This window comes from Lepidothrix coronata, unplaced genomic scaffold (assembly GCF_001604755.1).
Source record: "Lepidothrix coronata isolate B3197 unplaced genomic scaffold, Lepidothrix_coronata-1.0 Scaffold1, whole genome shotgun sequence".
NCBI classification, from domain to species: Eukaryota; Metazoa; Chordata; class Aves; order Passeriformes; family Pipridae; genus Lepidothrix; species Lepidothrix coronata.
The window spans coordinates 6,159,188-6,177,350 of NW_016690181.1; the positions used below are offsets into that span (position 1 = coordinate 6,159,188).

The window sequence follows — 18,163 nt, forward strand, 5'->3', positions numbered from 1 at the left end:
TTGAACTACATAGCTGGAATTTTTCAGTGTTACCCAAAATACAATTTTATTTATATATTTTTAAATGCAACTATTGGTTAAAAAAACAACCAAACAAAAAACCCCCAAAGAAAAAATTAACACACACACACAAAAAAAATAAAATCACCAAACAAGAAAAAACCCCCCAATCAACCAACCCCCACCCTCCAGTGCCAACTAATCCAGAAATCTGCAAAACACAGAAAAGAGCCAGGTACTGCTATGGTCCAGCTCCAGCCTATGAAGCTTAATCACTGCATCAGTCTTTACCCATTCCTGGAATAATTCTAGTCGTTTATTGTTTTGTTTTTTTGCTGTTCATTTACTGAGCTTTCACAGCATAACTATAAGCACATATTCATATTAAACATTAAAAATTAATTTGCAAAACATCACTTTTGTATTACAATGCACGGAGAAGAGTAAGATGTGCAAACCAAAAAACACCACTTTCTCCACATCTCTAAGTAAGAGGACTGCATCATGCTACAAGCAAAACAGATTTCTAGCCACATTGCAAACTTTAAAAAACCAGCATGTATCTCATTCAATTTAATTAAAAATGCAAATCAAAGCAAATTTAACAATGGTACTCTTCTCCACATATTGCAAAATACAGTTACAAATGAGGAAAGGATTACTTCAGCTGCTAAGCTAATCTGACACGTATCTCTGTTGCCATGCCTTTCCTGTCCATTACTTAATACATAAACTCAATTATATAGTTTCAGTTACGCAGTAGCTGACTTTTAGGTTAATATACAAACTGTCAAGATGCAGCTTTTGATGAAACATCTACGCTCTTTTCCAATTTTGAATCCTGAAGACACTTCAAAATTAAGAACCCAAAACTGCTGACTGTAAGCATCCAAAAATACAGCTGTAGTTTCACTATGGACAAGTTGTAGTCCGTTAGAAAAGTAGATCATACATACAAAGGTATAAAGAACATTTAATTCAGTCTTAGTGGAAGGCAGTCCTTGAAGAAAACAATGCTCCAAGCAAACACTTGCTGAGTAGCACTCTCACTTCAGCCCTTCAGGGGCATGGAAGATTTAGCAGTCTTCTCAGTAGATTCTTCCTCGGCTACGATTGCCACGTCCTCCCCAGCCTCTTCCTCGTCCACCCCGGAAACCACCTCTTTGCTCTGAAATAAGAGTTGAAACTTTTCATGCAGGTTTTATGCTGAATACAGATTAAAACGGAATAGCAATATCTGGAGGTATTAGTTTTATATATCTGACAGTGCTTTGTATCAGTTTTTCAACCTATGAGCGTGGGTGATAATTTGTCATACCAGCCTCTTTACTTGCCAGAAGGAGGATCAATGGACCTACAGGGAAGACAGGAATGGGCTGCTGCCATTGCTGGGCTTACTCATCCAGTCTGCAACTGCTCTTGTGCTTCACCCAAAAATACAACTCGCAGAGAGACAGAATCAGTGTGACTGGGAGCACGAGGACATAACTGTGGATGCACAGTGAACCTGGCAATTCCCAGAACTTCTGGATCAGGTCTGCAACATCAGCAGTGGCTGTAATAGGAATGCAGCACAGGTCCAGTCGTATGACAGGAGGTGACCCAGCTCTGCCACTTGCAGCAACTGGCCTGTCCAATGGGAAATTGGTGCAAGTGCTGTGTGTCATAATAGAGAACACAACAGTTCAATTACTAACTCTAGGTATTAAAACATTACTAAAAGTAACTTGCAAATGACATTGTTTATAGGCTGGTAACACTCAAACACTGCAATAGATCAACAGCTAAGAAAAGACCACTATACACAAAAATTTGTGACAGTACAATTTGATCTTCCAAGAATGTGGTATTTGTTCCCCCCCACCCTGAGATACAACTGTCACTAGACAAAGTTTTTCCAAACTGCCTAACTTACCGTAAGAAAAACTACCCAGATTACTGCTGTATTTTCCACTAGGAGGATTATATATTTGCCTGGCATCCCTTTTTGGTCCTGCTGAAACTTTCTTTGGGGGTGAACTTGAGGTTGTATCTTCACTTGCTCTTTTTTGACTGACAGAAGAAAACAAAAACATGTCATTACACCCTTGTGGTGACAAGTACAGGAATAGTAGTTTAGCCGCAAGGATTAACCACTGGAAGCCAGCAGCAGCTAATGAAGATGCCCTGAATAATAATATCTCAGAAGAGGAAGTAGGCTAGTCTCCAGTTGATTCAGTCTATTGTATCTCTAAGCAAGACTAAGATAATGTTTCCACAGCCACAAGATGTGAAACTTTCATCTCATGTGCTGTGTATATATAATATACACAGCTTGGAAGTTAATTTTTACTGTTTACAAAACAAACACCACTTTTTTTTAAAATTAAGAACTCTTACCTTGCATCTGCCTTCTGTACTGGTTTCCAGGACAGTGTAATTGTACTTTTGTAAGAAGGAGGAATGTGGAAGAGATCCTATGAAGGCAAAATTGGACAGTTTACCGTTAAATTCATGTTGATTGCACTTAAAAACTTTATTCTGTAGTCTCAGTTAAGTAGCTAACCATTAATTTCCAACAATTTTAAATCCTTTTTGAAGTCCCATGGCAGAGGGAGAAGGCATGTGCTTACTGCCTTACTAGGAAATTCAAATGTGATTTGAATTAACAAAATAGTGTCTTGTACTGACCAAATATAGAATCATGTAATAGTTTGGGTTGGAAGGGGCCTTTAAATACCATCTGGTTCAACCACCCTGCAATAAGCAGGGACATCTTCAACTAGATCAGGGTGCTCAGGCCCCCATCCAATCCAACCTTAAATGTTTCAAGGAATGGAGCATCTATAGAGAAAGCACAAGCCTTCTCTCCCTCCCAATGTGTAGTGTGATAGACCAATTTAAGGCCATGATGACCGTCCTGATCCCTGATCGGTTACAGGAAACACCTCAGCATCTGGAGAGGGCATTCCCAGAAACCCAATGTCAGATGATAGTGGGTTACACAAAAAGGGACAAAGATGGCTTCCCGAAAGTCCTCAACAAAATGGGGAGACTTCCCAGCAACATACTCATAGGATTAACAAAGGATGGAGTGTTATGGAAATAGCATGGCCTTTCTTTGCAACATCCTACTGGAACACAGGAAGCCAACCCTTAGGCCTATGTCATCCGTCTAGCACCCCCAAAATTAGTATTGACTATTGTCACTCAAACTGCCTGAGAAAAAAAAAGTATAAGAAGAGATCGGACATGAGCAAAATCGGGAAGAAGTTCCATCATCTCTGCGGGGGTAACTAAAGAGCTGCCCTGTCTCCTTCCACTCCTTTGGACACCGTAGGGATGAGCAACCATTTACTCTGCTTTCTTTACCCTGACCTTGCTTTATACCTTATAGATTACCCTCTTTCACCTTTACCCCATAGATAGCTTATTTCCTAATTGTACTTTGCTTTATAGATACTAATTTTACCTTGCCCTACACTTTGTAACTTACCAGGTATATATCTTACTTTATATTATTCTTTTTCTTGTCCTATATTGTACTTTATTGCCAACTCATTCATGGTTTGCTTTAAGGTGTGCATTTCCTTATCTCAGTGAGTTAAAATGTGTGTTAGTGGGAAGTGGCTATATTCTTTCTTTTTTGCTTTATGTTAACCAGTGTGTTTAGATTTTGTTCTAGTCTTTGTAAACTGGTCTCTCATGGAGGGCGGTTGCTTGAGTTTTGTACTAAGGCTTAGGTAGTTGTGTTGTTTTGTAGAGCGTGCTTCTGGTTTTTGGGTTTTTTATTAGTTAAGTGCAATCGTGCAGTTAAACATTATCACCGGCGACGCCAACCCTACAGTAGTTTGTAACATACTGGTATTAATAAAAGTTATTTTGTGAGCTGCTAGTTAGTCCAGTTTGTTTCTGGTGCTGGCAGCCTCGTAACTTGTAGGAGAACCTTGCTGAGAAGGTTCTCCATTGCTATTAAGAGCTGTCCCCATCAAAAGTCCTGTCCATCACAGTGAATCTGTCTAGTGAAGGGTCTCTTTAGGTGAAGTGTGGACAGACTGTTTTGGGCCTTAAAAGGCTTTGGTATTCTGGGGACACTGATAGCCAATAAAAAAATGTATTAACACAGGTGGGACAAGAAATCTCTGCATTTCTTCCCCTTTTCACGTGACACTATGAACACCAAGCATCTTAAAACGAACTACAATGGCTCCTGCAGGGAGACATCTGATATCCCTACAATATCCCTATGATGGTACAGGATAGGCTTTGCAATACCATGGGCAAAGTTTTTGGTTTATTGTGTGAGAGTGAAGAAATAGAGGAAAAGGTGGTTAGAAGAAATCAGAATGGTTTCATGGGCTCCAGACAGAAGTCTCTTTCTGCAGCCCATCTCTTCTAGACTCTTTGGAGACAAAAGTTTTGTATAGTACCTGCTTTGCCTCCTCCCTCCTTTACATATCCTTGCACCTGTTTAAACTATTCCTTACCCCTCAATGCCACTGCAGGAAAGGGGCAAATTACAAGAAAAAAGGCTCAGCCAGAATCCAGAGACCCCTAAAGCAAGGTGGTCTCTTCTGGGGGCAATCAGTGCTGCACAAAAGGACCAAGAGCAGCAGTAGCAGCAAAAGCTGTTGCTTGCATAGTCAGCAAGATCCACCTCTCTTCAGAAACAGTAAAGCATGGCAACTCTGAGCTAGCTAACACCAACTAACACAATACACAAAGTAACACAATACAACTTCGTTCAAATCTATTCCTTTCTGCTGCATAGGTTACTCTGCTGTGAGAATTTACTCCTTCATGATATGAGGACTTACCTTGATTAAAACATTAATGTTATTGGTTATTTTCAGGGCAACCACTTTAATCTTGTTCTGTAAAAAGAAGCAAAACATCACTGAACACCTATTCTAGTAGTTTTATGCCAACTGCATTTGATGATGTTACATTAAACTGGCTGCTCTTCCTAGTGAATTGTTATAGAAATAGTAACAGTGAAAGGTGTATACACTTCTGAGTTTTCATCACAACTGTGATCACATCTTGCAGTTTTACACTAACTAGTTGCTTTTAATATCCCAGTATACTTCTCACTGGTGTTTTTTCGCACAACATATGAAAATTTCCCCTTCAAAACAAAGCACAGAGCACAATTAAACCAATTATATATGTGGATGTAGAGAGCAGTTAGCAGTAGAAACTAAAAGAGCATCTTTGCTGGCAAAATGCAGTATCAAGTAAGATGCATTTGCAATAATGCTAGCAGTATTATTCCCTTAATCTATTTGCATACTTACAACTGACTGCAGCCTCTCAATATGTGCCAATCGTTATTTCAGTAGGTTCAATTAGAAAAATCAGAATTCCCAAACAATACTTACCTCCTCTGTTTTCAAGGCTTCTCCTGTTTTTCCTTGAAGTGCCAGACGAAGCTGCCGAATATAAACCTGCAACCCTCGAGCAAAATATTGTAGCCTAAAAAATTAAAAGCAATCTGTTAGTAAAATTTACATAGTCCCATAAAAATAAAAGCATAAGCAAAGGGAAACTGTAATTTTGGTTTTTTTTTCACTTTAGGAAAAATGTTCAAAATAAGTCATCCATCAATCTGATTTGTGCTTCTTTAGCATCCAGACAATAATAATTCACACTTTCATAGTCACAGAATCATCAAGGTTGGAAGAGACCTTGACGATCATGTAGTCCAACCGTCAACCCAGCACCACTGTAATCACCCCTAAACCATATATCTAATATCTAATCTGAACCTCTCCTGGTGCAACGTAAGTCCATTTCCTCTCGCCCTTTCATTTGAGGCATGCCAGGAGAGACTGACCCCCACCTCACTACAACCTCCTTTCAGGTAGTTAGGGCAGGCAATGAGGTTCCCCCCGAGCCTTGTCTCCAGACAAAACACCCCCAGCTCCTTAAGCTGCTCCTCTTACAACTTCTGCTTCAGACCCTTTATCAGCTTTGTTGTCCTTCTCTGGACATGCTCCAGCACCTCCATGTCCTTTATGAAGAGAGAAGCCCAAAACTGAACAGAGTACTAAAGGTGTGGCCTCACCAGTACTGAGTACAGGTGGACTTCGCAAATCCTGCTGGCCACACTATTCTTGTTACAGCCCAAGATGCCACTGGTCTCCTTGGCCACCTGGGCACACTGCTGGCTCATGTTCGGCTGCTGTCAGCCAGCACCCCCAAGTCCCTTTCTGCTGAGCAGCTTTCAGGCCACTCCTCCCCCAGCATTGCCTGGGGTTGCTGTGACCCAAGTGCAGGACCTGGCACTTTGCCTTACTGAATCCCATACAGTTGTCCTCAGCTCATCAATCCAGTCTGTCCAGATCCCTCTGCAGAGCCTGCCTATCCTCCAGCAGATCAACATTCCCCCCCAAGGTAGTGTCGCCCATGAACTTACTGAGGATGCAGTCAAACTCCTCTGCCAAATCACTGGAAAGATGTTAAACAGGACAGGTCCCAGTACTGAGCCCCGGGGAACTCCACTAACATTTTCTAACACACACTTTCTAACAGAACGCTAACAGTTGCCTCTAAATGATTACCTGATTTTAAAGTCTTTCAATTTCTCTGCATTCAGCTTGGCTGTGAGGAAGTCTGGGAGTTTACGACCTAGCTGATGGAAACTATACAATAAACACTCCACATGACTGAATTGCAACTTGGGCTCTTCATTGCCAGCATTTTCCCCGTTCTCTGCTTCCTCTGGAGGAAGAGGCATATACTCCTAAAGAACAGAAAGGAAAAACAAATGCATGAGACACATTTATACAGACTGACAGCTCTTTTGCAGGGTTTGAACTGGATGGTGTATTTATGCTGATAATTTAAGAAGAATCCCCCATCTCTATACCAATGTGATGAACTGCTGAATGAAGTCCTAGTGCAGGTGGTTTGCCTACACTTATGTGGCTTGATACCTCAGACTCAGCGGAAATACTACCGTGGCACTGCTACCACAGGAAGCAACAATGTACTGCACCAATGGTTTTGAAATAGTGCTGAACTTGCTTAAAACTGTCAGTGCAGATACAGTCTTTACTGAGATCAACATGAGTCTCTCATGATTACAAAACTTAAAAAGAAGAAATCCACATAAATCTACTGGATTAAAAACATTATTCAGGTAACAGCTCTGTGTATCTACAAAGGCTTTAAACTGCAAAATGATGTTTGACCTTCTACTATGGATAGAGCTACCTCTGAAACAGCCACTTTAGAAAAAGGATAAAGAGATGAATACATAAAAATAACTGTTTCGATGAAAACTTAATTTTTTAAAGTGTTTTACATGAATAAGAAATGAATTAGTCTTACCAGCAGTTTGTCAAACAGCTTCTTCAAATTTGATTCAAGCTTTTCCATATCGCCACAAAAAGAGCTCATTTCAGCAAGAAGCTTTAAAACCTACATGTAACAAGAGCAGGGTTTTTGTTTGCTAACTGAAAAGTACATAGGCTTAACTTTCAACCCAAAATCAATTATCACATCACTACGGCTAGTACAGTAGAGGTCAGCTATTACAATTAAACCCCTCCCAAACATCAGGAAGGAATAAAAGGAAGAACATACCTAATCTGTTTTTCATGTCCTCAAACAGAAATACAGGTTTGTGTGTCTAATCCCAACAAGCATTAGTTAACAAGTAAACAAACCTTCATCTCCCACAGCTGCAGCACAGCTCACCTTCAGTGAGAGCCACAGAGATCTAACTGAAGCTGTAGCACTGATTAATGTAAGCAAAATTACAGACATTGAGCCACTGCCTTAGGAGATTAAATTAGCATGAGCTGTGCAACCATCATTTTGGTAAATGCTACGTGCTTAAAAAAAATTGATAGTAATATAAAAATGATTACACCAATCTACTTATTGTACCTTGCCTCAAAAGCACAGGACAAATGACACATGCTTTAAAAGGCAATGCTCAGTCATGCCTCAATAGTGCAATCTCTTTTCCTAGTGTAGCTACTTTTTCTATAAGCCACAAAATGAAAACTATTCAAGAAAGGAGTTTTCAATTTTAAAAATAGATGTCTTCATCTAATGTGCTGATTTTTTATTATTTATTAATCCTGAAAGACATTTTAGCTTTGGCTTACCTCTAATTGGATATCGAGACCCTCCACTGAAGTAGTCAAAGAACTGAGGTTTGGCAGAACATGCTCACAGAAGTAAGTAACAAATTTTGTGGAATGAACATTTTTCTGAAAAAAACCCAAACAAACCACTGCATATTATTCATGCTACTCTGAGTTTGAATGACCTAAATATTTTTCCCCCATCTCTCTGCCACCCTTTTAAATGCCTACCACACAGCTATGCTTTAAAGCTTTATTAAACTTCCCTCTAACTCCTAAAACACAGACCCCCTTGCACATAGCTTAAACTGAGGCTGTCCGCAACAGCAGCTGAAAAGATTGCTTGCAACCCAAGAATAGGCTTTTTAGTGCTGCAATTGCCTGGCACTAAACTTGAAATAAACTCATACAACCTAATGTGAGAATCTTGTCATAATTCAGTGTAACATCCTAAATTTGAAAAAAGAAGAGAGTAACACAAAAATATCTTTGTATTTGGAGGCTTTAAGGATGTTTTCCAGCATTTGAATACAGCAGAAGTTGAAGGTGGAGAAGTACTGATATGTGGTCATTCTAACATAATCGTTCAGAACACCAAAGACAAGTCATAGCCATTAACTTTCTACAATACCCCTCATGCAAAGCAAACAAATACATACTGAGAAGAGTGGCACTGCCTGCCGAGTACACTGCTGAAGTCTGTCCACACAATCTGGATCAGATGGATTGAATGTTTGTTCCAGGTCAGCTTGTTCGGCTACCAGCTCCACTAGCTGTTGCCTCCCACTTACTGTCTGTAAGCTTTTTAATCCAGACAATATTTTCATGAACAGATTAAATTCCTCGCCTGTCACATCTTCCAGAACCTTAGCAGAAAAACAGAAAACACAGTTCTATGGGGGTAATTTGCAAACCTACAAGTCAAACCAACAAAGTGATCAGTATCTAGAGCACATGACCTGTACGGAGAACCTAAAGCAACTGGGCTTTTCCAGTCTAAAGTGAGAGAGCTGTATGTGGGTGTGGCAAACTAACACTAAACCTTTAATACTTCAGAGCAAGTCACCAAACATAGGAGTCAGGTTCTTTGCTGAGGTGGACACGGTGAGAATGAGACAATGATACAAAACTAAAATGGAAGGTTCCAACTGGATAAAGGGAAAAAAATAAATTCTCTAGAGGACAATTAAACATTAAAGCTGGTTGCCCAGAGAGTATAGGAACTTTGCTTCCTTAGAGATTTTCAAAATCCAACTGGAAAAAGCACCTAGAAGTCTGATCTGAATTCAGCTGAGCAGAATTCAGCTGAGCATGATCCACTGAGCTGATCAGTCTCCCAAGGACCCTTTCCAATTTGAATGATTCTGTGATTCTAATAAAAGTTGCTCTTACAAAATGAGAAGAGCCTAGCATGGTTTTAACATTCCCACAAAAAATTGTTGCAAATTTCGGAGTGTAACAGAATAGGGTAAGTACAAGATCATATTTTTACAATGCTCAGCTATACATGTGGTTTAAATGAACTCCAAAGCAACACTAATGATAAGGGATGGTTTCATAATACTTAAGTTTGTACTGAAATAAGACAGTCACCTTCTTTGATTCAGTCAATATGAACTCTTCCACCTCCTTTGTCATCACCTCCTCAGGCAACGTTTTCAGTTTTGTAGAGAGGAACTTAATGGCTCTCTCTCTCACAATATCCTCTCCCTGAAGAATTTGACTGAATAAGCCTCCCAAAGTTCCTGAATGGAGAATAAATCAGGTAATGAGAATTATTTTAAAAGTTATGAGCTCAACATTCTATGCAGAAGAAAGAAGTTCACTCCTTTAAGACTCCATGACACATTTTAAAATAACTGCTATACTAACTTTTCAGAAAAAACACAATTTACCTGTATCTTGACAGAAAAAACACGATTTACCTGTATCTTGACAGAATCCTCACTCTTTTACTGGTCTGTATAATTCAGATCCATGATTATTAAGTTCAGTATTGTTTGCAAAACCAAACAGTTATGTGTGTTTCTCAGTTTTGCATTGTACTAAGATAAAAAATTGAGTCCTGTTCTCATCCTACTAGAGACTGGGAAGTATTAATAAAAGACATACACAGAAAAATGTGTCCTTTACCTTTAGCATCCATCTTAAATATACTGAGCAGAGCATTGTTCACCAAATTGAATTCTGCAGAATCATCTGGAGAGAGAAAAAAATCTGATATGCATATACTTGAAATGAAAAGGTAAGAGCAGAAAAATAAAGATCACTGATGTGTAATTACACAGTAAGTATTCCGTCCTCAGCATTTAGTGATAAACAACATAACCTGTATTTTTAACAGCTACTAGACTGAGGAAGCTGAAAGTCACGATTATGAAAGATGGAAGCAAAACACAAAGCTATTTGCCACTTTAGCCTCCCTGCCAAAACTTTAACATTATAAACTTAATAGGACTGAAAACCTGAAGGGAAGTTACTAATCAGTACACTGAGTTATTTTAAGGAACAATTGTATTAACAAGCTGACCTTCACTAAATTAACGTCAAATAAAGTAACTTCTTTTTTAACTCTTCTAGGTGGCAGAAACAATTTTCCTCTTGAACTAAATGGAGAAATGCCTAAGTCTCAAAAAACCCAAACCAATCCAAAATTTATCTTCTGAGAATCCTAGAGACTTAACCAGGCATTTTTAATAGAAGTTTAAACACCTAAATTTAGCACTCTATAACTAATTGGATTAAAAGTGTATTAAAATCTGATTTTGCACTCTAGAAATATTTATTTTGCACCAAAAATGCACTCTATGAAAGAAAACGCCTTTAGGATTTTTCAAGTTCCAGAACCTGGATTAGAAATCCAACAACTCTTTTCTCAGAAGGCAATTTGCTGCAGTCCATAACTGTAAGGTTCCCCCCGTGCCTTGCCTTTTTCTATAGATGCTTTCAGAGAGCTTGAATAAAAAAAATTGTTTTATTTAAAAGAAAGATTTTGAGTTTAGATTAGGATGATTAGTGGCCTTTCAGCAGAAGGAGCAGCCTAACTGCACAGCAATTAGTGGGCAAAAAAGAACAGAAGAAGGACATGAATGGTCCTGGGATAAATTATGAATCAATGTTTTACAGAACCAAAATGGCATATATTTTTAGGTGTGCCACGAGGAGATTGTCTCCTACCTGATTGTAGAAGCTGGGTCAGTATGTCTGCTACCCGAGGAAGGTTATCTCCAGTGGCAAACTGAGGCAATTCCTTGATTGCTTGTCGTCGAATCTGCCAAAATTGTCAGTATAGTAGAAATACAAAAATTTTAAAATGTCAGGAATTACATAAAAAACCCCAAACAACTATTTTGACATATTTATGAAGAAAGTAATATATTTTTCTTAGACATAAGCAGCTCTGGAGAAAAATCAAATTCAAACTACCTTTGTTCACAAAATTATTCATATGATCAACAAAATAAAGCATGGAATGTGTGTTATTACAGAGTTTTATTTGCTAACAGCAAGGATAGGTCCACAGTTGTGCATATGGCAGGAATAAACTCTACGGTTTACAGTTCCCAGCACTGACAAAAATCCTTGAATGATCTCTCCAAATTGTTTAAGACCAGATAAACAAAGATCTTCAAAGGTACAGCTTCTACCAATATCACAGAAGCAGTATGAAGCATCTCAAACTTCTGCAAGAATAATACAGTCAGAATCACATCCCCATGGTTCTCAGGTGCAAACAAGATTTTCTTGCCTCCCAGCAGGATTTATCAGAACCAATTACCACTGAGTGCTTTTTGATAGGCAAACATGTAAATGCTATTCAAATAATCTGTAAATTTCTTCCTACAGAGCTATTCCTTTGATCAATGATGGGAGCGAAAAAGACAAATGAAAAGTGATGCATCATTCCAAAGTGAATTCTTTAACTGCAGGAATACAACTATGTTTAGTTGTCAAAAGACCAACTCTCCTCTCCCTAAAGACACAGCCCGCTAAAAAAAAGGAGAAAATAATAGCAAAATATAAATTCAATGTATCAACTTGCTACAAGGTTATTATTCTTACAGAAACATCTTCATCCTCACAGAGGTCCAACTGGGCATTGATAGCTGAGTCAGCTAGCTCAGGAAAATGCTTGAAGAACTTAGGAATAAACTGAGCTGCAAGTCTCTTCTCCTTGGCACCTCCTTTCACACCATCCAAGATCACTTGGTATGCATCCTTATGCTGAAAGAGGAAAACCAGAGTATATAAATGGAAAAATCTTGGGTTATTCTCAAGACAACAGAAGACTTTTTCTCTCCCAATCTCTGCAACTATTTAAGTGAACTATATTATACAAGCTTCTTACAAAGGAATAGATTGTTCTCTCAGACTGATATAACTGTGCCAATTTCATAAAATTTGCCTCTGTTGCCTGGCTTTTACTGTTATTCCGGTTCCTGTCTATTCAAGTGCTCACTGTTCCAACTGCTGGCCTTAAGGCTGACAGCTCTTACACACCACCTGTGATTAGATTAGTGCAAGAAATTATATGATCAACTGAACTTGGGCAGTTTTTCAAGGAGTTTATGCCTTTTGTCTCCTCTCTTTTTGTCTCTTAAGTAGAGGTTATCTTTCCCAACAATTGTACCGCTGAAACGGATCACAAATGATTGTTAATGAACAATTGCTAGTCAGAGATGCTACAGCATCTCTGACACCTATTCAACTAGTTAACTTAATCTGAGATGAAACACAGTGCTTGAAAGAACTGTTAACAGAAAATAGATACAAAAAATACCCCAGAAACCCCTGGCTGAAGCACAGAAATAAACACTTCAGCAACAGCAGAACATCCTCTAGCTGCTCCATCTAGAATCACATAGGTGTTTCCAATTTTGTGCCTGCAGGACTGAAACTTTAAAATAATTGAAGTCTTTGTTGTGGTTAGTTATGTGTTTGTGAAACAGAAGTCAGCATTATTAGCATACCAGCAAAAATCAGAATCATCTAATTTTCCTCATGGTTGTGAACAGAATGCTTTAGACAGTTTATCCTACTTTGAATGGCAACATTGACAGCACAGGACATTTTCTTTGCTTTATTTACATTAAATTTCCCAGAGCCACATATATCATCATCCCTATTCCTCGTGGAAGTTTTTCCATAGCAATTACAGATACTAATTTACAAAGCAGTACACTGCATTAATGCCCTTCAAAGCAAGCTGCATTTTAACACTTAGTGCCAATGTTCCTTAAGCACTCCCTTCAGCTAGTTGATAGCTCTCTGTGTTGACAGATTCTGAACTGGGATAGGATACAGATCTGCATGAAAAATAACCCATGAAAAAACTGGTTGCCTTTCAGCTGATCCACCTCCCCATCCAGTTTACTCTGTAGCTGTGCCCACAGAGTACACTCAACAGCAAAGACAGGAATACGCCAGCACAGACTAGCAATGAAACACATCATTACAGACACAGGTTCTCAGATTGCACATTAAGAACACTGTTTTTGTGGAACACATTACTTAATACATATGAAAAAGCATTTATACAACAATGCAAGAGAGTAGCCTGTGTTCCATGAATTTGTATTCCTGCAGGCTAACTCCTCCTACCATTCTGGCAAAATACAGTTCAGGAAAGAGTTTGTTTTACCCTGTACCTGGCAGCATGGAATGCTCAAGAAAAACCACAGGCAACTACAGAAGCAGCATGATCCTTCAGTTTTGCACATTTCCTCCCAGTCTGTAACACAGAAACGTCTACGCTGGAGAATGTCCAGACCTTCCTTTTTTAGTAACTGTCAATTGCCCTATCATCCTTTAACTTCTCTAGGTTAGTTCCTGTATCAATTCATACCCTAAAATGCCCTGTGACAAGTTTCACGTGTTATTGAGAAATGTTCATCTTCCTCTCTGAGACTGCTTCCTAATAGTTTTTTCTCAGCTTCTCACCTTCATTCCACTCATAAAGTGGACTCCTCATACCTAAGCCCCTTTCTCAACTGAAACACTCTTTTACAAGCTCAATACTTCCAGTCTTTTAAACAACTCCACCTAATACTTCTGGTGGTCCCCATGCTCATGTTCAACATTTCTTTGACTGTGACTTTTTGTAGTGAGATTTCACGTTCATATGGTTGTTGAAGAGATAATAAAGCAGTAAGTGGCATAAAATTGATGAGCGAGGAACAATTACTCATGGCTTCTCAGAATGCAAAAATTGGAGACATCAAATAAGATTATGAAATGACAAGTTCAAAGGAGGTAACTCCTTCACAAAGGTTGATAAAGTAATGGAACATTTTACCACACATTGATAGGCCAGAAATATAATCCGTTAAACAAAGCATCAGAAAAGTTCACTGAAGAACAATCTAGCAAGCTACACTCATTACAGAGATGATGTCTCTGGCTCTGGAAGCCTACAAACTGGAAAGGGGCAAAGCTGGGAGAACGCTTTAGGGATCATCATTCTGTACTTACCCTCGGAGGTTCTTACATATCTGCTCCCCTATCAAAGGCTGTATTTCTTAACAATGCTGGAGTTTGTCTACTTAACATGGCCACTCCTACCTCACAAAAGCTACTCACAACAGCCAAAAGGATGATGGACCAAGTACTTGTAAAACAGCATGGTAACAGCATGGTAACAGCACAGTTTTACTCTGCATCTCTCCCTGTAGTTCCCAACATTTTATTTGCACTTTGGTTTTGTTTCTGACGTTATGTTTTTGTTGGACTGTCTACGAGGAAGTTTTGTTTCACTAGGGCATAATTACACAAGCAAAGTGAATGTTTTTGAACTAAACTGAAAAAAACTTCACCCTCTCCCAAACAACCACCATATGATTTGTTCTCTCAAAGAACTTTTCAAGTGACTATGTATAGTAGCATCTAGTTTAAAATCCATGGCTAGATATGTGCAAGGCTACTTTCCTACCTGTGGATATTATGACAAAAAAAAAAAGAAAAACACATGGAAAAAAAGTACCTGCTGCTTTTTCAGGTGGACATTTAGTAAAATAAGGGCCTAATGAAACTCCAAAAACTAGTGCTAACTAGCCATAATATTTTATATTGGTAAGGTACAAAGTCATCCTCTTTTTTTGAATAATTTTGTAACTGTATAAACAAATGGCAGGCCTTGCCAGGATTTTACAGAAAATAAAATCTTCAGCCGCGAGGGTCGATCTTTCATTCTTGCCTTAAGGAAGAAAAAAAAAAGGGCTACAGGCGGTTATCGAATCATGATAGACTTCACAGTAGACTCCACAACAAGCCTCTTAGCAAGACAGCCTGCCAGAGGCTTTCCGGATCTGCACTTGCGCTGGATCAGATCTGCATAGCTACCGCTGTCTTCTTTAAAGACCTAACTTCGCCAGGCGAAACTCCCCACCTGACTAGGTAAGAACTAGTTAATACTCGCGACGCCACACTTAAAAGCAGAGCCGCCGACACCACGCGAGTGCTGCAGAAGCACCGGGAGCTGGCGCCGTCCTTGCGGATCCGCAGGCGCGATGCTCAGCTCCACCCGCCCCGCGCCGCCGCGGGTCGTGAGCAAACCCACCCCGCGCACAGCCCCGCGGGCTTGCCGGCCGTGCGGGCGTCTCGCAGTCCCTCCGGCGGCACCCTGACCCGCCCCTGCCCACCCCGTCTCGGCCCGGACCTCCCCGCAGCGGCGCTACGCAAGCCCGAGGCCTAGCGAGGCCTTGCAGGCCGCAACCACGCCGCACCTGGCCCGCCGTCTCGGTGGCGTCCGCCAGGATGCCGTAGTTGCGGTAGAGCTCCTCCACGGTGGGCATGGCGCGGCGGGGAAGGGGCAGAACCGCCGTGACACCGAGCCCGCCGCTAACGCCGCCGCCGCTCCGGCCGCCGCTCCCGCTCGGGCCGCGCCGTCAGCACCAGCGAGACGGCGGGCCCAGAGCGGCCGCGCCAAGCCGCCGGCGCGGCGCCCCCGCACGGCGGGCGGTGGAACTGCAGGGCCCGGAACCCCTGCGCGCCCCCGCGCGGCGGCCGCTTCCAGCGGGGAGCGGCCTCGAATGACGCCCAAAGACACCGCCCTCTCGAGGGACAGCTCACCATCAGCTGGTTTTATCCGCCCGGCCCCAGTCCCGACCCGGGGCCCTGGTACGGGGTGCGTTCGTCTGCTTAGGAATGTGCCATGGCCTTTACCTTTTGCAGCCTTCCTTCTCCCCCCCCCGGACTTTTCTTCACACTCCTCCTCCTTCTTTCCCTTATCACTGCCTTCCTCCAGCGCCCCTGTTTTTGTCTCTCCTATACAAATACGATGAAAGGTGCTCGAGAAGTGCCTGTTGCATGCTGAGTTCCTGGTACGGGAAAGAGACTGCTTTCCTGTGATTTGCCGACTTTCATCTTTTCCTGCAGAGAAAAATGCTATCTAATTCTGGCCTATAGAAATGGAAGTACCTGTAAGTAGTGTCAATGGAGGCAGCACATGTACATTAGGCTCAAAGGACCAAATATGAAGTGTGGCAAAAGTTATAAGGCTGTAGCAGTGCCTTCTCCTCATATCTCAAGGTGCTTTATCATTCTGGAAGTTTCACAGGTGCTTAAAATGGAAGAGGATTTCTCTTATGTCAATCTGAGGCTGAGCTAAGCAAAGTGCTGGACCTGTCTTAAATATCCTTCCCAGCAGGATGAAGGGTGCTGTTGGAGGCATTCGAAGCCCTAATCTGTTTCCAGAGTACATGCAGGCAGACCACACACAGCAGGGATGTACAGCAGCATCAATCATTTACCTTCCTTTTGTTTTTCTTCTACTCTCACAGTGTTTCAGCAAGTGGCAGCAGTGACAGCATCAGTCACCTTTCTCCCCCTCTTTGAACAGAGGTCCGGTACCTTTACCTGTCCACAGGTGGATCCATGTCATTCTTGCAGGCTGTGATGGGGTCTGAGGGTGTGGAAGCTTGTGGCTTCTGTCAGATCCAAGACAGCTTTAACCACATCCTGACCCTTCTTGTGCTGGTGACCATCACATTTACCCAGAGTAATCTCAAAAGAATATGCTAATCTTAGTAGTGGGAACAAAATATAACATGAGAGAAAAAATATTTTTAATACAGCCTGGTGGCTATTAAGAGATGTCAATCTCTTGTCCTCCAGCATCTTCCAGACAGTATTACATCTGAATGCAGATTTTAAAACTATAATCATCTTTATTGCCACTACCATGGCAAACTTTTACAACTTGGTCTGAAAGGAATAAAGAGGAACATCTCATTTAACTGCGTTTTACTCCTCCCCCAAAGTGTTTATGTAGATCGAGTGTCAGAGACTGAAATGTTTGATGATTTATGCATTCTAGGAGACTTTTGCAAGCTTTTGACTTTTTGATGGGCACCTGGGCCCATCCCCCCTCCTCCAGCGCAGAAGATGTCAAGCCCCAAAAAGGCGGGAAGAGCTGAGCTTGCAGGCTTTTGACTGTTGCACTGTACCTCTGATGGCCCATAGGAGCCCATACCCACCCCCTGCCTGTCGGGAAAAGGGTGGGAACCAGGCCAGACACAGCAGCTCTTGCGCAGGGCCCAGGGAGAGGTTGGAGGCTCGAGGTATGGCCCGTGACACTGACCATGGATATGATAATTCATAACTTCTTGGAGTGTGGGGGCTTCCCTCCTTCACCCCCAGCAGATCAAGGCCACCAGTTCAACTGACAGACATGGAAGCTGCAACCACCAAGTTTCATCGCTGGACCCCGTGGGCAGTGACTATATACATCTGTCCACTCTCAGCTTTTCTTTCCTTTACTCTCCCTTGCTCTTATCCTGCCTTTCTCTCCCCTATGCATTTTCTTCCCCCCCCAAAGGCTATCTCTGTGTCACATTGTTGTATGACAGCACCCAAACTGCTAGCATGCCTATTGATACAGAATTGTTAAAATAAACCTTGCCAGTATATGTTTTCAGACACCGGTTATTTAGTGTCGTTTCGCTTTAATCCACCCCAAAGGAATTATTGATAAAAACCTGAGTTACCTCCTCTCCCCTTTTCCTGGGGCAGGTTGTAACAATTGAGCTGCCTCGTTATCTCCTTTTCTTGCTTTTTTTTTCCTCAACAACACGTTATTGAACTGTGAT

General features: G+C 41.2%; 1 protein-coding gene across 2 annotated transcripts; it reads right to left on the reverse strand.

The window, feature by feature from the left end:
- Positions 1–294: 294 nt before the first annotated feature.
- Positions 295–16,163, reverse strand: API5 (apoptosis inhibitor 5). 2 transcript variants are annotated; one of them, XM_017809644.1, is made up of 14 exons: positions 16,146–16,163; positions 12,141–12,302; positions 11,256–11,349; positions 10,212–10,277; positions 9,672–9,823; positions 8,738–8,944; positions 8,100–8,204; positions 7,315–7,404; positions 6,543–6,724; positions 5,361–5,454; positions 4,797–4,853; positions 2,380–2,456; positions 1,916–2,052; positions 295–1,168 (listed from the first exon to the last, which is right to left on the reverse strand). In XM_017809644.1, the coding sequence occupies exons 1-14, from the start codon at positions 16,146–16,148 to the stop codon at positions 1,089–1,091; spliced, it is 1,506 nt and encodes a 501-aa protein (XP_017665133.1). In that variant the 5' UTR covers positions 16,149–16,163; the 3' UTR covers positions 295–1,088. The 2 variants fall into 2 exon arrangements, with proteins under 2 accessions (XP_017665133.1, XP_017665125.1); XM_017809636.1 differs by lacking the exon at positions 16,146–16,163 and adding an exon at positions 15,800–15,997.
- Between the last annotated feature and the right edge of the window lie 2,000 nt (positions 16,164–18,163).